Consider the following 23,426-nt stretch of genomic DNA (forward strand, 5'->3'; position numbering starts at 1 on the left):
TCATCCGTCAGTCCCACCTGATACGGATACCATACCGCACAGCAATACTGCAGTATAGCGCGGGCAAGTGTAGTGTAAGCAGTCTCTTTAGTAGATCTGTTGATCTGTTGCACCCTCTAAGTGTTCTGCCAGTGAATCGCAGTCTTTGGTTTGCTCTACCCACAACATTGTCTATGAGATCGTTCCAACTTAGGTTATTTGTAATTGTAATCCCTAAGTATATAGTTGAATTTACAGCCTTCAAATTTGTGTGACTTATCGCGTAATCGAAATTTAGCGGATTTCTTTTAGTACTCATGTGAATAACTTCACACTTCCTTTATTCAGGGATAATTGCCACTATTCACACCACACAGATATCTTATCTAAATCATTTTGCAATTCGTTTTGGTCATCTCATGACTTTACAAGACGTTAAGCGACAGCATCATCTGCAAATAATCTCAGAGGGTTACTCAGAGTATCTCCTATGTCGGTAATAAAGTCAGGAACATTAGAGGGCCTATAACACTTTCTTGGGGAACGCCGGATATTACTTCTGTTTTACTCGATGACTTTCCGTCTGTTACTACGAACTGTGACCTTTCTGACAGGAAATCACGAATCCAGTCGCACAACTGAGGCGATATTCCATAGACACGCAGTTTGGTTAGAAGACGCTTGTGAGGAACGGTGTCCATATCATGCGACCTTCCTGTCGCAAACTGACGTTTTCCACTGCTTCACCATTTTTTTTTGGGCTTATGTATAGAGTGTGATTCGATGTAACCGTAATTCGTTTTGATGGAGATTCGAATTATGTTTTCCTGAAGGAAGGATTTGAAAAGTACTGATGAAACGAGAGGGTTTTCTACGGTGAGAGACATATTTATGATTCTGAAGTGATGGTGGAAGTACATGCATACATCATTGTGTCTCGCACAACCATATGGAACGTACGTGATTACAATTGGTTTTTGGAAGTTTGTAGGAACTGTGACCGGTTTTCTTTTATTCCGTCACAGTTACGGGAAGTTTTTGAGCGTTTACTGTAAAAACAGAACGTCCGTACACATTCCGGAGATCTGAGTATTAATAGGAGTGTTTTCCTCGTGATGAGTAACGCTGGAATCGCAACCCGTTGGAACTTCGATGGCCGTTGTACAGTTTTGTGGAGAAAATTTTGCCTCTATTTAGCCAACACATGGCACCTTCTAAAACCCATCTCTTAAAAAGATACTCGCCCGACTTTTCTCCTCCATTTATTACTCCACTTCCGTATCTGCTTCACTTGTTATTTTTTCTTCTTCTTAATCTTGCATTTCAGTATTATTCTGTTTTGCAGATAGCGGTATTATTCCAATTATTCCAAACAACGTATAGCAATAGAAGAAATGGTAAATAATGCCCTCAACACCGTTATTGAGTATTTTTCTTGAAATTATATCCTACTCATATTCAAAGAAGGACACGTATTCTGCTCTGCACATCTTGGGCTACTACACCTACACTAAACGTAATACATCTTGAAATATTAATTAGGATAGAATCTCAAGTTCTCAGGTGTCCATATTGACGAGAATTTAAACTGGTACAAACATGTTTTTGTACTCTGAAAAAATCTCAGTTCAGTCACATTTGCTCTTCGAATAATTTCAAATCTTTTGAGAGTAAAAATCAGTATATTGACATATTTTGCGTCTGTTCGTTCACTAATATTGTTTGCAATAATGTTCTGGGATAACACACTTCTAAGAGTGTAAGTTTTCAGTGCTCAAAAACGTGCTGTGAGAACTATGTGGTGCTTACACACGATCATCTATTGTAGTATGCTCCGGACTGTATTTATTCCCGCAAGAAGTTTCTGATAAATAACCCACAACAGTCCAGAAAGAACAAGATGAACATAACTGTAATACCAGAAGAAAGGAATGACAAAAAGATGTGCACAAAGCTGCCACCAAAATTTTTGCTAACGTACCCACTGATATAAAATGTATAACAGACAGCAGAGTTAAATTTGAAAACAAATTGAAAAAGTTCCTCCTTAACAACCTCTTCTGTTCCATAGAAGAATTCCTGTTTATGTAATATATGAAAGGGGATGGATAGGCATTATTAATTCAAATTTTACCTTTTTTTTAATAAAAAGGTATTTAAATGTTAGGCGCATATATGAATGTGTAATGAGAGTGTAAAATGACTCATTCCGCATCCTTATGGATTAATCGTACAAATGATCCGTGGAACATATCACTAGCTAACCAACTAACCAGACACAGCTCACTGATTTCGTATACAGATGCATTGGCCACCTGTAGTGTGGTGACTGTATTGTTTAACTACCATAAGTATGGAGAACAGTGCTTTATACATTTCACTGATGACATTCGATCGTACGCGATCAACCTTGTGAGGTGAAAGAATACCTAAATTCACAATTGCGATGTCGGAACTGGACCCAGTTGCTATGTCGGAACTCACACATCAACGAAAACCTGTCGGTCTATAGGTATACAGCTATACAGGTGACTTTCAAAGGGAGAGACAAGATATTTCTGAGTATTTTTCTTTTCCAATTCTTCTTGTTCACCTCTTTTATTCAGTGATAGGTATTCAGATGCGTAAAGTGCTTCAGGTTTAATTATTGTTGCGTAGTGTTTAATTTTGCCTGGAATTATACGGATCTTTTATTATATCGGTTTAGGGTGAGTTTGTATATCAATTCCAGTTTGCTCGATTTCCCTTCGGTTGTGGTGTTATCTGATCCACTTGATTCTATCCATTCTCTAAAATACTTAAAGTTATCAACTCTTTTCATGTGTCCGGGTTGTGTCTGTGTATTTTTTCTCTGTTCTGTATGTGTTCAATGTATTCTGTTTCCTCAAACGATATTTGTAATTCAGTGTTAGCTTCAATTTGGTGCAATGTTTCTACCATTATCCTTGCATCCGTTTTGTCCTCAGAAACTATTGTAATACCGTCAGAAAAAGCTAGACATTTCACCTCAGATCTTCGTCTTCCTTGTACTAGACGATTCCGTCGATATTTTTCTGTTTTAGTTCTTCATCCCACTCTCTCTGTGCCTAAGACAAATTATAGTCGCAAATAAGAAGCAAAAATAGCCCTAAAATTTAATAAATTTATATCAAAGTACATACTGTTCTAGTGGTTTCATTTCGAAAACACTCATGACAGCGGAAGTACTACTCACATTTCCGTTGCAGTATCTTTAGATATACTTAATTTCATTGTCGATGATCTCCTCAATATGATCAGTGTAAAAACCACACATCATGGTTTTCTAGAATCACGTACTAGCCGACTGTTGCATTGACCACTGTAACAGACAGTTACAATGCACTGCATTCATAGAAATACCTCAGCATACCACAAGACGTCTCTGACTTGCAATATAGACGGTGGTTATATGCGACAGGCACTGATACTCCAAAAGATGGTTAAAATGGCTCTGAGCACTATGGGACTCAACATCTATGGTCATAAGTCCTCTAGGAGTTAGAACTACTTAAACCTAACTAACCTAAGGACATCACACACATCCATGCCCGAGGCAGGATTCGAATCTGCGACCGTAGCAGTCGCGCGGTTCCTGACTGAGCGCCTAGAACCGCTAGACCACCGCGGCCGGCTACTCCAAAAGAAAATTAATAAAATGTTGGTTCCAGGTAGAGACCACTTGTACTCGGCGGGTTAAGCAATACCCACCAGGACGGATTTAAAGAAGATATCGGAGCAAGTCAGATGGGGGCTGCTAGATTTGTTATGGTAGTTTTGATCAACACGCAGGTATTAGCGAGATGCTTCAGCAACTCAAATGGGAATTCCTGGAGGGAAGACGACGTTCCTTTCGGGAAAAATTAGAGAACTGGCATTTGAAGCTACTGCCTCCAACGTACATTCCGCGTAAGGACGATGAAGGTAAGAGAAACTAGGGCTTGTACGGAGGCAAATAGATTGCCATTTTCCCACTTTCTGTTTGCGAGTAGAAGAGGAAAGGAAATGACTAGTATTGCTATGAGATACCCTCCACCAAGCACCATACTGTTGCCTGAGGAGTATTTATGTAGATGTAGATTCTCCCCGCGATCCATATGTGTTTGCAATGGGAAGAAGTCCTAATAACTGATGCATTGGGATGTACCCTCTGCCATGCACTTCACACTGTTTTGTAGAGTATAGATGTAGATCGGAGAACAACGGCAAAGAAAATCGGCAGTGCGGTTTCCCATTTAACTATTCCGGTATTTGTCTTAAACGTTGTAGGGAAACCATGGGGAAACCTGAAGCTGGATGGTTTGTGGAAGAGTAAGCAGCTGAGCGCTACTCCCGAAGCATTCTGGGACATTCCAGACACGGTGGACGTGCAGTCTCGACCCATATTATCTTCGGAGTAGGATAGTTCACAGAGAACGGTACAGTACCGAGATATTGACCTGTCGTGTTCTACTTTTCAGTCTTAGAGTGGATTGGTATCTGAATTTTATGAATAAGAACGGTTATCTCCGCGGAAGCACCAGCATTTCTCAGGCGCCGGAGAAAGAACATTGCGCGAATGGAGTGGTCTGCATTTTCTCCTCACCGGAATCCCATCATAATCTAACTCGTACAGCCACGACATTCCCGCTCGGCCTTTCCTTATACACTGAGACAGCATCGCTCCTGTCGGGCCGTAAATGGTATTTCAAAATACGACATCGGATGAGTGCGAATAGTGTTGCTAATGAAATTCGTCATAAATAATTCATCACAATTTGAGAAGAACAGTAAAGTTCCTCATAAATAATCCATTCACATTTTGAGAAGAAAAGTGATGTCCATTCCTACAACAGCATAGGGGAAAAATTTCCTTTGTTACCCATTATTCAAGCTGTAAGTGGCACAGACAGGAGTGCAATAAGCAGCAATAAATTTTTTTATCGTTTTCCCAGTAACATAAAATGTCTGACAATCACTGAAACAAGTTTAAAATTTAACTTAAAATAATTTTTCCTGTAAAACTGCTTCCGTTCCACTACCGAATTTCTACTTAAAAACTGGTAGCCAGTAAAAAAGTCTAGTTGCGTGAGTAGGACTAAAATAACTTATCCGTTAGTAGTAACACAAATCACGTATACATATGCTGCAAAACTTCTGACGGAGAATTATTAATCCAATTCCCTCAAATACCACCACTCATATGATTCTCCCTATTTATTATATTTTGAGCTATTCTAATTCAACTTAATAAAATAAACTTTTTCTCATTGAAACCAAACCTTATTAAAAGAGCCGAAAAAGGAACGACTGCAATAAAGAACTTAATCTGGAAATGATAACAAACTTAACCTCAACAGTTGATCGATCGACTAACATCTTTAATTTACCACTAAACTGAACTAGAGTCACTATTTTGGTTCTACATCATTTCGATAAAAGAATCGTTCAAATCATCTATGGAACCTACAAGTAACTAACAAACTAACTTTGTATTCATTTGTAACATAGTTTGTACAATAGGGAGCATATGATAGCCATAAAAATTCGCAAGAACTACAATATGACTACACATTTGTCTTTATTTAGTTTACCAACGACGCTGGTAAGTATGAGACTGTTTTTTACAGGGCAGTTTCTTTACGATTCTCCTGTAAATTACAGATATTTACTCACGAATCGTTTTCTTTTAAGAACAAAAATGGCAAGTAAAGAGCATAAGGTCGTTTGCACAAAGACGTCGTACATATACTCAAAATCGTCAAGTGTTTTCAATACACTTACAGACAAACCAGCGACTGTGCAACGCAGAAAACTTCAATGGCGTGCAGTACCTACAATTTCAATGTAGCCAATAACCTATAATTACTGTATCTGAACAGAAAAACACATAGACGTAATGATAAAACGTCAAAAGCGACAAAACTGTTGAAACCTCGTGGCAGATTAAAACTGTGTGGGGCCGGACCTCGAACCCGAGACCTTTGCCTTCTGCGAGCAAATGATCTACCGACATTTTCTAAATATTTATATAAATTTGTTCATCAGCAGGTATCACAAAACAACTTCCGACCGCTCCTAATAGCTTTAATTCGTCGGGAGAGGGGGGGGGGGGGGGGGAAATCGTATTTAGATTGCTCAGTGGGTGGAGCACAGTTTTAATCCGCCAGGAAGTTTCAAGTCAGCGCACAGTCCTCTTCTAGAGGCTGAAAAGTCGTTGTGGGAGTAAAACTGTTTCCAAACACAGAGGAAACCCATTCCGCGAGTGCTACTACATCTGAGATACAAACGGCAAGAATCTTCAATACATTCGGTTTTGAAGCAAAAGTAATTACATTTATAAAAATTTTCGTGTATGAGAAAATGGAGTGAAGTGCACTAATACAAAATTTTTATATGTCAACTGAAGTACCTATCACAAAGAGAACAGACATTACATACATATGCTTCTCGTGCATGACATATAACTGTGTTTGTACTCCCTTGCTTTCGGAGGAAGAAGCTGCTGTTACAAACATATTCTAAGATATTTCTACATGAAGAAGATGTCCTTATGTCACTGATCACGATCACTCATGTCTCTTGATAATTTCTAGTGCTTGGAACGCGAAAATATAACAACTAATTTGTTAATTGAGTAGCAAAATAGGTAAAAACTAACATAAATCTTACGGCTGGCTTTCTCGTCGTAAAGGATGCTAGTGTAATGCTAACAGTCAGACGTTAAGAGCTTTCGAAACAGTGGCTGTTACTACTGTATATGCTAGCCTGTGGTTCCGCCGAGCATATCGGGAGAGATCTTGCGACGAGGACGTCGTCACTTGAATCCCTTGAAGATACGCAATCTGCATCAGGAACTGGATCATACACTTCTGCATAATCTACTGCAGAGTGTTCCAAAAAAATCCAGATCGTTTGCAGTTGACGGTGGAAGTCAAATTCCCGAAAGATCTATTGGTAGAGCAAACCAAAGACTGCGATTCGTTAGCAGAACACTTAGAAGGTGCAACAGGTTTACTAAAGAGACTGCTTACACCACGCCTGTCCGCCCTATTCTGGAGTACGACTATGCGGTGTAGGATCCGCATCAGGTGGGACTGACGGATGACATCGAAAAAGTATAAAGGAGGGCGGCATGTTTTGTATTATCGCGAAATATGGGAGATAGTGCCACAGACACGTGATATTGCCGTGCGGAGCTCTCCTCATCTTGTTGGTAAATCAGAGTACAGTTTTCTCTCTGTTTCACCACGGGAAGTGCGAAATTCCCTCCTCGAAGTACTACAGTTCGTTTAATTTGACGGCAACAGGATCTTTCTAAGGTAGACGGCGTACAAACAGATCACGCTAGAATGAAACCGTTACCCACTACCCGCGACAAGCGAGCTATTAACTCCTACACAAAAGTAACAACTAGTGATGTCTTGTCTGGGTGAGTTACTGTTCCATCTCTTCTTCGTTTATTTTTGTACGTTTTCTCGCTGCAGTCGCGAAATTGGCGTACTACTGTCTTTCATTTCAACCGTTTCGCCCACTGAGTACGTCACTCGTTCGGTTTATACTTATTCTTCAATGCACTCATGTTTATTCACAACTGGAACAAGCTAACTTGACAACTTGTAAAGTAATCATATGATGTTCATTTAATCTCTCAACTAGTAACTCCCCCATGCCCTATTTCTTAACTCCCGTGTACAAAACAGTTTGACCAGCCCCGTTCCAAGAACAGCTGGTTCTTCAAGCATCTCAGTCTTTATGGTATCGTATCTCCTAAACTATGTGTCATACTATGACATAATTTTGCAGGTACATTCAGTGGTATATGTAAGTACTTCTGCAAAATGTTTTCCGAATAAAGTTAGTAGAAAAAAAAACAATAAATTAAAGTGTTACGCCTGGTACTGAAGTTTTACTGCACGAACGGCGAAAATGTAGAAAGCTACAAGTTTTTTCCTTTCATTATTTTGATAAGGGTATCAGTGAGATAAAGTTTCATAGAGGTTTGAAATCATTTGTAAAGGTTTGATGGAAGTCGCTAAGTGCTCTTACCCTCAAATACTGGATGAATATACTCGTAGTCTGCGTAATTTGTGCGACGTGAGTTGCATGTGGCGGGAGTTACACTGCCTCAAGATAGAATTGTAAAACTGCCGTGGGCTACGGTAGACTATCGGAAGTAAGCGTACACTATGGTAGTTTTCCTAGTAGCCTTGGTCAGATAAGATGGCACCCGCATTACTTATATGTTAGGTGTGTTGCATACCTATCAGGCTTCTCCTCATTTCGATCGCTTTGTTTGCGTATGTGATCAGTGTCTTACAGCATTCCCATAGAAACTGGAAGCGATGAGCCATCTGGAAACTGAGTGAGGATATCCAAAGGACCGCGCAAACTACGGAACATTTTTTTCTACATAGTTGTCCTCCTGTGTGTCACTTGAAAGTAAACAGTGTTCACACCAAAATTGTAATTCTCAATGTTTAACTTTGATTTTATTCTAAAATTGTTAATTTGTAACGTGAAACAGACGGACGTTGAAATAAAAATAAAAAAAAAAAACAGATTTATCACACAGCGGTAGAAAACGCAAATTTCTCAAGAAAAGGTGAATTAAAAAAAAAAAGACATATCAAACATCGCTTCAGTATTTGGCTAACTCATGTTTGTGTTATTCATAAACAACTTCCGCAGTTATCAACTTTAACAGGAAACTATTGTCTTTGATCATTGTGAAGAACTTCTATTGATTACAAAAAACAACAACAATTACATAGATTTTTTATGTTTCTGCATGTAACCTGTACTTGCGTCAAAAGTAATTGCTTGGGTTAAATGAAAACACAGAAGCTACATGATCATCTAATTTTTATTACTTATAAAATGAAATTTATATTTTGTAAGGGTATAATATACACAATGGTCTAACGATAGACGGCTCTAATAATGTGCAAGACAAACAAACAAACAATAAAAAAACAAAGAGAAGTCGTCGGCTCCTAGTTTTTCTGTCACTCATTCATTTATGTTCCTTTCCCTACCAGTTCTACCAATACTACGGCAGCCCTACCACTTACTAGGTCATTTGTATACCGTACCAAAACAAGCAAACCGGAGTTTTGGTGGAACGCAACTCTACTCTATACATATACACTGGTTCTAACTTTTACAGTTGTACTGTGATACTTCTTCATACGTGTGGCCGTACAATAAAGATGTAAATAGAGAGTAGTATTGCCTTGTGTTAATATCAGAATACATAGTTCTGCAAAGCAGAGTGATATTAAGCCGGAATCAACAGTGCCAAACAAATATGCCAAAAAAATAAACAACCAAAAAACGTTCAAGCAGACGCGGTTTCCTTATGTAGGCGAAGAACCAGGATTGAAATATCATCACTGGTATTTTATTTAAACAAAACGAAACGCATTTGATGACAACAACAGGCGTTTTCTTGTAGTTGCAAAGACTGTATCAAAGTACCCACAAGATCGCGATAAACCTATAACGTAAAATTATACTTCTTTATGAATAGATTGTGACAACATTTTAAATTTTCAGATTCGATCAATAATTATATGGAATACTGAAAATGAGGCAGGTGAAATGCAATACAAACATCTCAAAAATGAGATCGACAGGAATTGCAAAATGGCAAAGCAGGAATGGCTAGACAAAAAATGTAAGGATGTAGAAGCGTATGTCACTAGGGGTAAGATAGATACAGCCTACAGGAAAATTAGAGACCTTAGGAGAAAAGAGAACCACCTGTGCGAATATCAAGATCTCAGATGTAAAACCATTCCTAAGCAAAGAATGGAAAGCAGAAAGGTGGAAGGAGTATACATAGCGTCTATACAAGGCTTTTGCACTTGAGGGAGTATTATGGAAATGGAAAAGGACATGGATGAAGATGAAATGGAATATATGATACTGCGTGAAGAATTTGATAAAGCACTGAAAGACCTAAGTCGAAACAAGGCCCCAGGAGTAGACAACATTCCGCTAGAATTACTGATAGCCTTGGGGGAACGGGTCATGACAAAAAAAGATATATGAGAAGGCGAAATACCTTCAAACTTCAAGAAGAATATAATAATTCCAATCCCAAATAAAGCGTGTGTTGAAAGGTGTGAGAATTACAGAACTATCAGTTCAAGTCACGGCTGCAAAATACTAACGCGAATTCTTTACAGACGAATGGAAAAACTGATGGAAGCCAACCTCGGGGAAGACAGTTTGAATTCCACAGAAATGTTGGAACACGTGCGACAATACTGACCCTACGACTTGTCTTACACGAGAGGTTGAGGAAAGACGAACTTACAGCATTTGTAAGCTTAGAGAAAGCTTTTCAGAATGCTGACTGGAATACTCTCTTTCAGATTCTGAGGTGGTAGGGGTAAAATACAGAGAGCGAAGGGTGGTGGTGGTGGTGGTTAGTGTTTAACGTCCCGTCGACAACGAGGTCATTGGAGACGGAGCGCAAGCTCGGGTTAGGGAAGGATTGGGAAGGAAATCGGCCGTGCCCTTTCAAAGGAACCATCCCGGCATTTGCCTGAAACGATTTAGGGAAATCACGGAAAACCTAAATCTGGATGGCTGGAGACCGGATTGAACCGTCGTCCTCCCGAATGCGAGTCCAGTGTGCTAACCACTGCGCCACCTCGCTCGATGAGAGCGAAGGGCTGCCGGCCGCTGTGACCGAGCGGTTGTAGGAGCTTCAGTCTGGAACCGCGCTGCTGCTACGGTCGCAGGTTCGAATCCTGCCTCGGGCATGGATGTGTGTGATGTCAAATGGTTCAAATGGCTCTGAGCACTATGGGACTTAATATCTGAGGTCATCAGTCACCTAGAACTTAGAACTACTTAAACCTAACTAACCTAAGGACATCACACACATCTATGCCCGAGGCAGGATTCGAACCTGCGACCGAAGCAGTCGCACGGTTCCGGACTGAAGCGCCTAGAACCACTCGGCCACATCGGCCGGCCTGTGTGATGTCCTTGGGTTTGTTACGTCCCATAGTTAGATGTTAAGTCCCATTTGTGCTTAGACCCACGTGTAAATACAGCCGATGGTTTTGTTATCAATATTCATGTACTTTCTGTTTGATAGCTGACAGATAACGTGTCCATGTTAGTTGCTGATCAACTGTTTCTCCAAGTGTATGTTAGTTTATTACCTAACTCGATAGAAGGTCGTAGATGGTAAGGTAAAAGCCATGGGCACGGAAGGTGCTGGTGGTTCGTCCTTTGATTATTGCGTAGGCTTTGGGGGGGTTGATGTTGAGGATCCATTGATTGTACCAGGAGATAAACGGATTGAGATGAATATACAAGGATTTTTGGATTTCTTGAGAGTAGCATAGAGGGTCAGAAAGGTGGTGTGATAAACGTACTGAAGGAGCTGGACTGGTTGAGATGGTTTGGGCGTACCGGGAGCTGAGAGGAGGTAAAGGAGAGGAGATAAAGAAGACGAGAGAAGACGGAGTCTTGTGGCACGCCTGCAGTGGAATGGAAATATCAGCCGCAATAGCGGCGGTTTTTCACCCTGTGCCATTTTTTTGTATATGTCCATACATGTGATTCGAGGTTATGTGTCATATTGATTCAGTTTCGCTTTAAATAACATAATCTTTGCCAAGCATTGTAAATTCACATTGTACACCTCGACTCGTGTTATCTTAAAAAGAATGTTTAAAAGAATATTTTATTCCAGTGTGTCTGCAAGCGCGCCTACCTTCAGGTAGAGACTGTCGGGCTGGTTGTTCTGCTTTCGCCATCTGTCGAGCATTCCGGGAACTCGCAGTTCCCGCTAACGCTGCTTCCTTTTTTGGCCACAGAGGTGCGCCACCTGGTGGCGCAACCCGACTTCCGCGAAGTGCGCCTGCGCTGGGAGACTGACGGCGGAGCTCCGGAGTCGCTCGGCTTCCTCGTGCACTACTGCGAGCTGCAGCCGTGGGGCGCGCACCGGTGTAAGGTCAAGGTGAGCTGCACACACCCAGTGTGTTGTTGTTGTTGTTGTTGTTGTCTTCGCTGCCAAGCCCAGGCCGGCCGGTGTGGCCGTGCGGTTCTAGGCGCTTCAGTCTGGAACCGCTACGGTCGCAGGTTCGAATCCTGCCTCGGGCATGGATGTGTGTGATGTCCTTAGGTTAGTTAGGTTTAAGTAGTTCTAAGTTCTAGGGGACTGATGACCACAGATGTTAAGTCCCATAGTGCTCAGAGCCATTTGAATGCCAAGCCCAGTTTGATACAACTCTTCACAGTAGACTATCCTGTACAAGTATGTTCATTTGTACATAAACACTGCATCCTACACCAACCTTAACCTTCTCGCCATAGTCAAGTAATGGTCTTCATCTACATTTTTATCCTCGCACACTTCCCTCTGAACCGTGATTTATTTTCAAAGAATATACTTAAGAATTTATTTTATTTACTAACGATTCATCAAGAACATTAACACATTGAATCACACTATGTAAGCATGGAAGTAGTTGCCAGGGAGTAACTGATGAAACCATAAGCAAAATCCTTTTTAACAAATGGGAATTTTATTCACTTTAATAGCGCCTAAAAGTACTTTTTTTTAAAGAAACAGATTTAAAATTATAATCAGAAAGCGCCCTCTAAATATCAAAGTTACAATTTATTCAGAGGCAGAAAGAAACAAGCTTTAACTGTATGAGCTTTAGGGTAGCGAACCTTGCCGCTCCCTTTTGACACGGCCGTAGTTACGACCGCTCACAACAGCCTCTGAAAGACTACACTGGTGCAAATCTGCAACACACCGGATTACTTTAAACTAAAGGTTTTAACAATTTTCACAAGCACACAAGCTATGTACCCCTGTAGGACGGATGAAAATGGTACAAAACACTAACAATTAAAATATTAACCTGACCACCGAAGGTGCAACTTGATTTTAACTTCTAAGAAAAGTCTTACAGTGAAAGGGTGCAACTTTATATACTAAAATGATCATTTAAATAAAAGCCCATGAAATGCAATCTTATACAAAATTCTAAAAGGTTGGCCAAATAATAGTTAAGATGCTCTACAGTACACAGATACTGTCTCTCAAGATCATAGGCAATAATATCAAAGTCTCCAAAGATCAAAACATATTCAGGTATTAGGCCGTTACACACCAAATCCGACAAACATGACAGAGGCAGCTATTAACGTACGGTAGATTGATAGGGAGATTACCGAACAACCCGCACCGCAGGTTGCTCTAATCCGCCCCTACTCCACAAGAGAAAAACGGACCACCCAATTTATAAATAACCACCTTCCCGCGGGTGGGGAAACGGAGAAGAAAGTTGGGACTACCCCAAAGCGAAACGGCTGGTGACCTCACCAAGAAAACAAGTAGAACTTAACAAGAGTAAATCAAACAATATATCACCAATCACTTCTAATAAACTGCGATTTCTCGAGAAGACCTGGCGCAGCACCCCCAAATCGCTCTCCCGATCCGTCCGCTGCCAGGCGCTTCAACGGACGTAGGAAGGCACGCCGATCTCCCGTCTCACAGCGTCACAGCTCGCGCCGGCCAGACCGATGTCGTGGGTCGACTGCTGTTGCTCTCGTGTCGACCGCGAAGCCACTACCCCTTTCTATACGGCGCTTCCCACTGGACTCAAGTGGCGACCTAACACGCGCCGACGCTCAATGCGGACAAGTCATCTTGTGTCTCAGTGCGCGACCGACCAACCGATCGATCCAACCGCCAATGACTGTTGCCTGAGCAAACTCGAGCAGGCTGGCGGCCTAACGCGCAGACTCAGATGCAGGAAGTAAGCCCCGACCGGGCGACCAATCGCTGAGTTCTCTTACTGGCGGAGTGGAATGACTCTCATTTTGCCGGCTTTAAAGGTTGACGCGAACGAAAAACGTACAAGCACTCCGGACGACAGACAGACACTAACTGCCTCACAAATGCGGACGAGAGACTGACCCAGACTGACTACTGGCAAGCTCATAGCGCCCCTTAAATGCACGTCAACAGGCAACCTTTCCCCTTTCACACCAGAGGGAGACACCAAAGCTACGATTGCCACAGCGGCGCCACCGCCAGAAACGGAGGGCGGCTGCTTCACACTACGCGCTGCGGCGCACTCTTCGAAACAGCAATTTTCTACCACGGCTCACCCTCTTTTACCAGATTCACTGTACCTTGATGCCTCGCGTTGTTTACTACCTGTCAGACCTCTTTTCAGTCAAATCGGTCCACAAAGCTCTTGTCTCCCCAATTCAATTCAGAACTTTTTCGTTAGTTACTCATCGACCCACCTAATCTTCAGGATTCTTCAGTAAACCCACATCCCAAAAGCTTCTATTTCCTTCCTGTCTGCACTGTTTATCGTCCACGTTTCACTTCCTTATAAGGTTACAGCCCAAAGAAAAATATGTAGAAAAAATTCCAGGCGCTTAAATTTATACACTATCCAATCACATCACTGTGACCACGTGTCAGAAGCCCTGATAACCACATTTCGGAGCGCCGACCGCTGCGAGGCGTGCAGGAAGAGAGTAAACGATGTTCTGGAAGAGGCCGACAGGGATGTGGAGCCATGCCGACTCCATTGCCCCGGCCAGCTGCGTTAGGTTTTTCGGTTGAGGAGCCACAGGGCGAACAGTGCGATCGAGATGGCTCTACAGATTCTCGACTGGATTTAAATCTGGGCAGTATGGTGGACAAGGGAGTGGTGCTATCTGAACCACGCACGTACACTGCGAGCTGTGTAACACATTACATTGTCCTGTTGGCAGTGCCATCGCGCAGAGGAAAGAAAAAAAAGACATGTAGAGATGGGTATGGTGCCAAAGGATAGATGCATTGTAAAATTTTTGAAAACATTATCAGCGATCTTTAACATTAAAATTTGAAGATCAAAAACAGTATTGATCGCAACTTTTTATTTTTATTGGAGTAGCCGGTTTCGATTCTATTTAAGAACCATCTTCAGACTCTGGAAAACCATATTACCAGATAGAGGGATCGTTATAATAGTAAATATATATATAACAAAAGGTAGAACTAATAAATGAATATGCCCACAACGGTGGGTGGACTACGTGGTGCAAGTTGCGCCGTCCCTCGACGCTGGAATAACTGCTAATCGGGCAAGGAGAGAACTGTTATGAAATAGGCTTGGTCACGCCCACCGTCCTGAGTGTGACATCATTGCTAGCCAATCAGAAAGACGTCTATGATTAGGTAAGCACAAGAAGTAGATTAAAAAGTCCGTTATAGTTAAATTACATCGTAACATCATTATAAACGATTATTCTTCATAAAATATAAACTATAAAGTATGCTGCCCTCTAACGTCTAATTTTGCGAAGATGCACCAAAGGTTGTTAAATCGACAGTGGGACGCTACTGGCACAGATACATCGAGGATTGGCGTGGAAACGGCGTCCTATTCCGATGTGGCAGTCAACAGTGCTGTAAGAGATAGCTATAGATGAAGACCAACGTCCTCTGTCGATAAAACATGTTGGAAATAACTTTATGTGATGGTGGTTTTAACAGTCATTACAATGAGTGCGTGGGGAGGCAGTCTTCACATTAGTGCATAATGAAAGACATAGATATTATACAGTATCATAAAGTTACTATATCCAGGTTCTATTCTATCTATTCCAGCGTCGAGGTCGGCGCAACTTGCACCACGGAGTCCACCCACCGTTCTGGGTATATTTATTTATTAGTTTTACATTTTGTTATTACTAACACGAATTCTTTACAGACGAATGGAAAAACTGGTAGAGGCCGACCTCGGGGAAGATCAGTTTGGATACCGTAGAAATATGGGGAACACGTAAGGGCAATACTGACCTTACGACTTATCTTGGAAGAAAGATTAAGGAAAGGCAAACCTACGTTTCTAGCATTTGTAGACTTAGAGAAAGCTTTTGACAATGTTGACTGGAATACTCTTTTTCAAATTCTGAAGGTGGCAGGAGTAAAATACAGGAAGCTAAAGGCTATTTACAATTTGTACAGAAAACAGATGGCAGTTATAAGAGTCGAGGGACATGAAAGGGAAGCAGTGGTTGGGAAGGGAGTGAGACAAAGTTGTAGCCTCTCCCCGATGTTATTCAATCTGTATATTGAGCAAGCAGTAAAGGAAACAAAAGAAAAGTTCGGAGTAGGTATTAAAATCCATGGAGAAGAAATAAAAACTTTGAGGTTCGCCGATGACATTGTAATTCTGTCAGAGACAGCAAAGAACTTGGAAGAGCAGTTGAACGGAAAGGACAGTGTCTTGAAAGGAGGATATAAGATGAACATCAACAAAAGCAAAACGAGGATAATGGAATGTAGTCGAATTAAGTCGGGTGATGCTGAGGGAATTAGATTAGGAAATGAGACACTTAAAGTAGTAAAGGAGTTTTGCTATTTGGGGAGCAAAATAACTGATGATGGTCGAAGTAGAGAGGATATAGAATGTAGACTGGCAGTGGCAAAGAAAGCGTTTCTGAATAAGAAAAATTTGTTAACATCGAGTTTAGATTTAAATGTCAGGAAGTCGTTTCTGAAAGTATTTGTATGGAGTGTAGCCATGTATGGAAGTGAAACATGGACGATAAATAATTTGGACAAGAAGAGAATAGAAGCTTTCGAAATGTGCTGCTACAGAATAATGCTGAAGATTAGATGGGTAGATCACATAACTAATGAGGAGGTATTGAACAGAATTGGGGAGAAGAGGAGTTTGTGGCACAACTTGACAAGAAGAAGGGACCGGTTGGTAGGACATGTTCTGAGGCATCACGGGATCACAAATTTAGCATTGGAGGGCAGCGTGGAGGGTAAAAATCGTATAGGGAGACCAAGAGATGAATACACTAAGCAGATTCAGAAGGATGTAGGTTGCAGTAAGTACTGGGAGATGAAGAAGCTAGCACAGGATAGAGTAGCATTGAGAGCTGCATCAAACCAGTCTCAGGACTGAAGACCACAACAACAAAACAACATTTTGTTATATATATTTACTATTATAACGATCCCTCTATCCGGTAATATGTTTTTTTCAGAGTCTAAAGATGGTTCTTAAATAGAATCGGAACCGGTCACTCGAATAAAAATAAAAAGTTGCGATCAAGACTGGTTTTAATCTTCAAATAAATTCATTGTACCTTCCGGAATGACGAGATCGCTCAGGGAATGCCATGAAAAAATTTTCCCAAATTTTAATGATATATCATCTGGCCTCGACCCATCCGAAAGCTGTTACAGGGTGTTTGCTTCCATACGTTTCAAATAAATGTGATCCTCTGAAAAGGCCACCCGTCGCCACTCAGTCGACGTCCATTTCCTTTGCTGGCGTGCCAATTCCAGCCTTCGTCGCCGATGACCAGCAATCAGCATCGGTGGATAAACCAGGCGCCTGCGGCGGATTGCCACAATCAGCAACTTTCGCTGAACGGTCGTTGAGGAAACACTGTTCCTCACATATGTAAACGATCTACCGTCTGATACACAACAAGCAGAATTACTTCTTTTTACAGATGACACTAGTATTGTAATCAGTTCAAGCATACACACAGAAACAGAAGAGTGTTCTCAAAAGTATCATTGACTGGTTTCCTGCGGATGGTCTCACCTTTCATTTGAAAAAGACACAACAGATACAGTTCTGCACGTCAGGGGTACTACACCAATGGTAAATTTAACACATGGTGAGGAAATAATAAGTAAGATGGAAACTGGTTAGCCGAGCGCTCTAACGCATGGCTTTCCGGAGTGGGATGGAGCACCTGGTCCCCGGCACGAATCCGCCCGGTGGACTTGTGTCGAGGTCCGGTGAGCCGGCCAGTCTGTGGATGGGTTTTAGGCGGTTTTCCATCTGCCTCGGCGAATGCAGGCGGTTCCCCCTATCCCGCCTCAGCTAAACTACGTCGGCGATTGCTGCGCAAACAACTTCTCCACGTACGCGTACACCACCATTACTCTAGCACGCAGACATAGGGGTTACACTCGTCTGGTGTGAGACGTTCCCTGGCAGGTCCGCTGGGGCCCGAACCACACAATAGCCCTGGGTTCGGTGTGGGGCGGCGGAGGGGTGAAGTGGACTGCGGTTGTCGTCGTTTCTAGGTCCCCAGTTAACATGCAATAGAATACAAGGTCGAAACTTCTAAATGCCTAGGTGCCCCTATTGATGAGAATCTAAAATTGAAAAAGCACATCTTGGAACTCCTAAAACAGGTTAGTGCAGACACATTTGCACTTAGGATCATAGCATATCTTGAGACCAATCAGTAAGTTGACATATCCTGCATATTTTAATTCAGTAATGTTGCATGAAATAATTTTCTGAGCTAACTCATCTTTCAGACAGTCTTCATTTCTCAGAAACGTGCTGTAAGAATAAGACTTGATATTCACCCACAACCGTTTTGAATACATCTGTTTAAGGAGTGCCGGCCGAAGTGGCCGTGCGGTTAAAGGCGCTGCAGTCTGGAACCGCAAGACCGCTACGATCGCAGGTTCGAATCCTGCCTCGGGCATGGATGTTTGTGATGTCCTTAGGTTAGTAAGGTTTAACCAGTTCTAAGTTCTAGGGGACTAATGACCTCCCATAGTGCTCAGAGCCATTTGAACCATTTTTTTTGTTTAAGGAGTCGGGGATTTTTACTTCTGCTTCTCAGTATATTTATTCCCTCATGAAGGTTGTTGTAAATAATCCACTGCAGTTTTGCAGGAACAATGACGTCCCTAATTACAATACCACAAAGAAAAATGACATCATTACTACACATTAGGATTGCCTTTGGCAGAAAAAGGGGTCACGATACTGCAACTAAACTTTTTGATCACTTATCTAGTGATATAACATTTCTGACAAACAGCCAAGTAAAATTTGAAAACAAACTGAGGAAGTTTCTACTTGGCACATATTCTATTGCGCAGAAGAATTTTTATTATTGTAATGTGTAGAAGACGGTGGGTAGGAATTACTAACATCTGTATTTTTTTTTTAAAAAAAGCCCTTATAAATGTCAGCATGTAGGCATATTTACAAATTAATTTGTGGCGTGACTGTAAAATTACTCGGTCCACATCATTACGATTTATCGTTCAGAATGACCCATGGGACATGAAAGTAACTAACCAGCTGCTTGGCTCATCTGGGCATTCAGTCGCTCAACACTTGCAAGTCTATTCGCCCATTCACATCTCCGCAGCCGTCTTTCACCCTCTGTCATCCATAGTCTGTGGCGCACCACAGTCCTTCAGCGCCATTTTTCGATAGCGCCATTTTGCCATGCACAGTATACTGTGACCACAGCGGCACGTAAAAAGTTTACAAATTTAGCCATTTCGGAATGCTTCCACCCATGGCTCGAAAGCCGTCAAATGAATCCATCCGTTTTCGCAGTACGACAACGACTGCACTGTTTTCCGCATGCCCCCCCCCCCCCCCCCCCCCCGCCTCTGCCACCCACCCAACCGACACGCCTTGTATACCCTCAACGGCTAACAGCTAGTGCTGCCACTTGTGACATGTCATTCCACTTCGACGCTGAACATAGGCGGTGGCCACGTTAATGTGACTGGACTCTATATTTGACTTGCGATATATCACGACTTCACAAGGGTAGACTAAAATATCTGCGCCCAGACAACTTGTCTGGCCTACTGGTAATGCATTATATACACAAACCTTTTTCGTGAATCAGTATACTTATTAGTTAAAACACTATCAAAATCCCTACAGTAGTTCCTGTCTACACGCCAGCATACTAGCCCACCTTGTCTTCGCGCTCTTTAGGCAAAATTTACTTTGGCGGAATAGAATCATTTTGCAGTGAATCGCAAGTGCCGGTTCTTTATATTTTCTCGATAGTGTTTCGCGAAGACGTCGTCTTCCACCAGGGATTTTTATTTCAGCTCAGGAAGCATCTCCGTAATACTTGCGTGCTCATCCTACCGGTACCTCTCTGAACTGCTTCGATGTATTTCTTTAATCTATCTCGCAGGGATCCCACACACTCGAACAATACTCGAAAACTTCTCTCACTAGTGTTGTGTACGCGGTCTTCTTTATAGACGAGCTACATTTCCCCAATAAGCTACATTCACCCAAGAAACCACAGTTGACCATTCGCTGACCTAACATGCTTATGCTATAGCCTACTGATTTGCATAGTTAAGCCTGGATATTTAACTGACGTAACTGTGTGAAGAAGTAATAAGGTAATCCAACATTAAGGGAGTGTTTTTCCTCCTCAACAACATTAACTTAAATTTTTCTACATTTAGAGCAAGCTGCCATTCATCACCCCAACTAGAAACTCTGTTTACGTCATCTTGTATCGTCCTACAGTTACTCAACGATGACACCTTCCCATACAGCACAGCAACCTCAGCAAACAGCTGTAAAGTGCCTCTCGCCCTGCCCGTCGAGTTATTTATGTATATAGAGTGTAAGAGCGGTCCTTTCACACTTCCCTGAGGATACCCTTGTCTCTGATGAACACCCGCCACTGAGGACAACGTACTGGGCTCCATTACTTAAAAAGTCTTCGAGCCACTTACATATCTGGGAGCCCAATTCGTATGCCTGGACCTTGGTTAACAGCATACAGTGGGCCGCAGTGTCGAAAGCATTCCGGAAATTTAAGAATATGGACTCTGCCTTTTGCACTTCATCCATGATATGCAGGACATCTTGTGAGGAAAGGGCATCTGTAGAGGTTGGACCAAATTATGGAATCACCACGAGGAATGCATGGCAACAGCCTTGTCGCAGTGAATACACCGGTTCCTGTCAGATCACCGAAGTTAAGTGCTGTCAGGAGTGGCCGGTAGTTGGATGGTGACCATCCAGGCCGCCATGCACTGTTGCCATTTTTCGGGGTGCACTCAGCCTCGTGATGCCACTTGAGGAGCTACTCGACCGAATAGAAGCGGCTCCGGTCAAAGAAAACCATCATAGCGACCCGGAGAGTGGTGCGCTGACCACATGCCCCTCCTATCCGCATCCTCATCTGAGGATGACACGGCGGTCGGATGGTCCCGATGGGCCACTTGTGGCCTGAAGAGGGAATGTTATAGTGAGGAATGCATGCTTGAACATAAATGCAGATACTAGCCAAGCCAGCACGTAATGCTGTTATATTTGACCACGAATGGCACCTGTGCAAAATGGTGGGTGCTGCCGTAACCATGGGAGCCGAAGTGTTTCGTGTTTCAAGAGACAACGTACCGGAGATTTACACCACATACACGGAAAATGGAAGACATCATCCCCTACGTCACAACTCGGACGAAAGAGTGTGTTGAGTGATAGTGACAGACGGTCGTTAAAGAGAATTGTGACGAAAAACAAAGAAGACGGCAGCTGCAAAAGTCACTGCGGAACTGAATGTCGCGCTCACAATCCCTGTCAGTACAAAAACAATACGATGGGAACTTCATTAGCCGGGAATTGCGGGACAAGTTGGAATTCCAAGGTCACCCAACAGTCATGCAAATGCCCTTAACAGGAAAACACGGTACCAAGACAAAAAACTTGGACTATTGGGCAATGGAAGAATGTCACTTGATCGGATGAGTCTTTCTGGACACTGTCTCCGACTTCTGACAGAATTCATTCCCTAGACTGAAACATGGTGGCGTTTCGGTGATGACTTGGCCAATCATACTGTGGTATTTCATTGGCCCCTTGGCTACTCTGCAAGGATTATGTGACCATTTTGGCTGATCAGGTCCATTCCTCCCAGGATACTATGTTTGTTCTCTAACGGCGATGTTGTGTTACAAGGTGACGGGGTCCCTGTTCACACACCTCGCATCGTCCACGACTGGTTTTGTGAGGATGGAGATGAATTGTTGCATCTCCTGTGGTCACCAGTCACCAGATCTCAATGTTACTGAGTCTTTGTGGTCTATTTTGGAGAGAAGGATATGTGATAACTATCCACCTTCATCATCGTTACGCGAAACTGTCACTATTTTGCCGGAAAAATGGGGTCAGATTTCCTTGGAAAAGAGCGCGCTTGTACACTACTGGCCATTAAAATTGCTACAACACGAAGATGAACTGCTACAGACGCGAAATTTAACCGACAGGAAGAAGATGCTGTGATATGCAAATGATTAGCTTTTCAGAGCATTCACACAAGGTTCGCGCCGGTGGCGACACCTACAACGTGCTGACATGAGGAAAGTTTTGCAACCGATTTCTCACACACAAACAGCAGTTGACCGGCGTTGCTGGACAAACGTTGTTGTGATGCCTCTTATAAGGGGGAGAAACGTTGATAAAGGTCGGATTGTAGCCTATTGCGATTGCGGTGTATCGTACCGCGACACTGCTGCTCGCGTTGGTCGAGATCCAATGACTGTTAGCATAATATGGAATCGGTGGGTTCAGGAGGGTAATATGGAATGCCGTGCTGGATCCCAACGGCCTCATATCACTAGCAGTAGAGATAACAGGCATCTTATCCGCATGGCTGTAACGGATTTTGCAGCCACGTCTCGATCCCTGTGTCAACAGATGGGGACGTTTGTAAGACAACAACCATCTGCACGAATAGTTCGACAACGTTTGCAGCAGCATGGGCTATCAGCTCAGAGGCCATGGCTGCGGTTATCCTTGACGCTGCATCACAGACAGGAGCGCCTGCGATGGTGTACTCAACGACGAACCTGGGTGCACGAATGGCAAAATTTTTTTCGGATGAATCCAGGTTCTGTTTACAGCATCATGTTGGTCGCATCCGTGTTTGGCGACATCGCGGTGAACGCACATTGGAAGCGTGTATTCATCATCGCCATACTGGCGTATCACCCGGCGTGATGGTATGGGGTGCCATTGGATACACGTCTCAGTCACCTCTTGTTCGGATTGACGGCACTTTTAACAGTAGACGTTACATTTCAGATGTATTACGACCCGTGGCTCTACCCTTCATTCGATCCCTGCGAAACCCTACATTTCAGCAGGATAATGCACGACCGCATGTTGCAGGTCCTTTACGGGCCTTTCTGCATACAGAAAATGCTCGACTGCTGCCCTGGTCAGCACATTCTCCAGATCTCTCACCAATTGAAAACGTCTGGTCAATGTTGGCCGAGAACTGGCTCGTCACAAGACTCCTGTCAGTACTCTTGATGAACTGTGGCATCGTGTTGAAGCTGCATGGGCAGCTGTACCTGTACACGCTTTCCAAGCTCTATTTGACTCAATGCCCAGGCGTAACAAGGCCGTTATTAGGGCCAGAGGTGGTTGTTCTGGGTACTGATTTCTCAGGATCTATGCACTCAAAAAACCGTGAAAATGTAATCACGTCAGTTCTAGTATAATATATTTGTCCCATGAATACCCGTTTATCATCTACATTTCTTCTTGGCGTAGCAATTTTAATGGCCAGTAGTGTATTTACCCATTCCGAGACGACAGGAAGCTGTTTTGAATGCCTAC

At 42.7% G+C, this 23,426-nt stretch overlaps 1 protein-coding gene across 1 annotated transcript in view; it reads left to right on the top strand.

Moving 5' to 3' along the window:
* The window catches only part of LOC126458277 (uncharacterized), a 608,335-nt gene that overhangs the window by 513,868 nt on the left and 71,041 nt on the right, over positions 1–23,426 (top strand). The window contains exon 3 of the mRNA XM_050095209.1: positions 11,820–11,962. Within this exon, the coding sequence (XP_049951166.1) occupies positions 11,820–11,962 (143 nt within the window). The remainder of the gene's footprint in view (positions 1–11,819; positions 11,963–23,426) is intronic.

The sequence above is a fragment of the Schistocerca serialis genome, chromosome 2 (assembly GCF_023864345.2).
Source record: "Schistocerca serialis cubense isolate TAMUIC-IGC-003099 chromosome 2, iqSchSeri2.2, whole genome shotgun sequence".
NCBI classification, from domain to species: Eukaryota; Metazoa; Arthropoda; class Insecta; order Orthoptera; family Acrididae; genus Schistocerca; species Schistocerca serialis.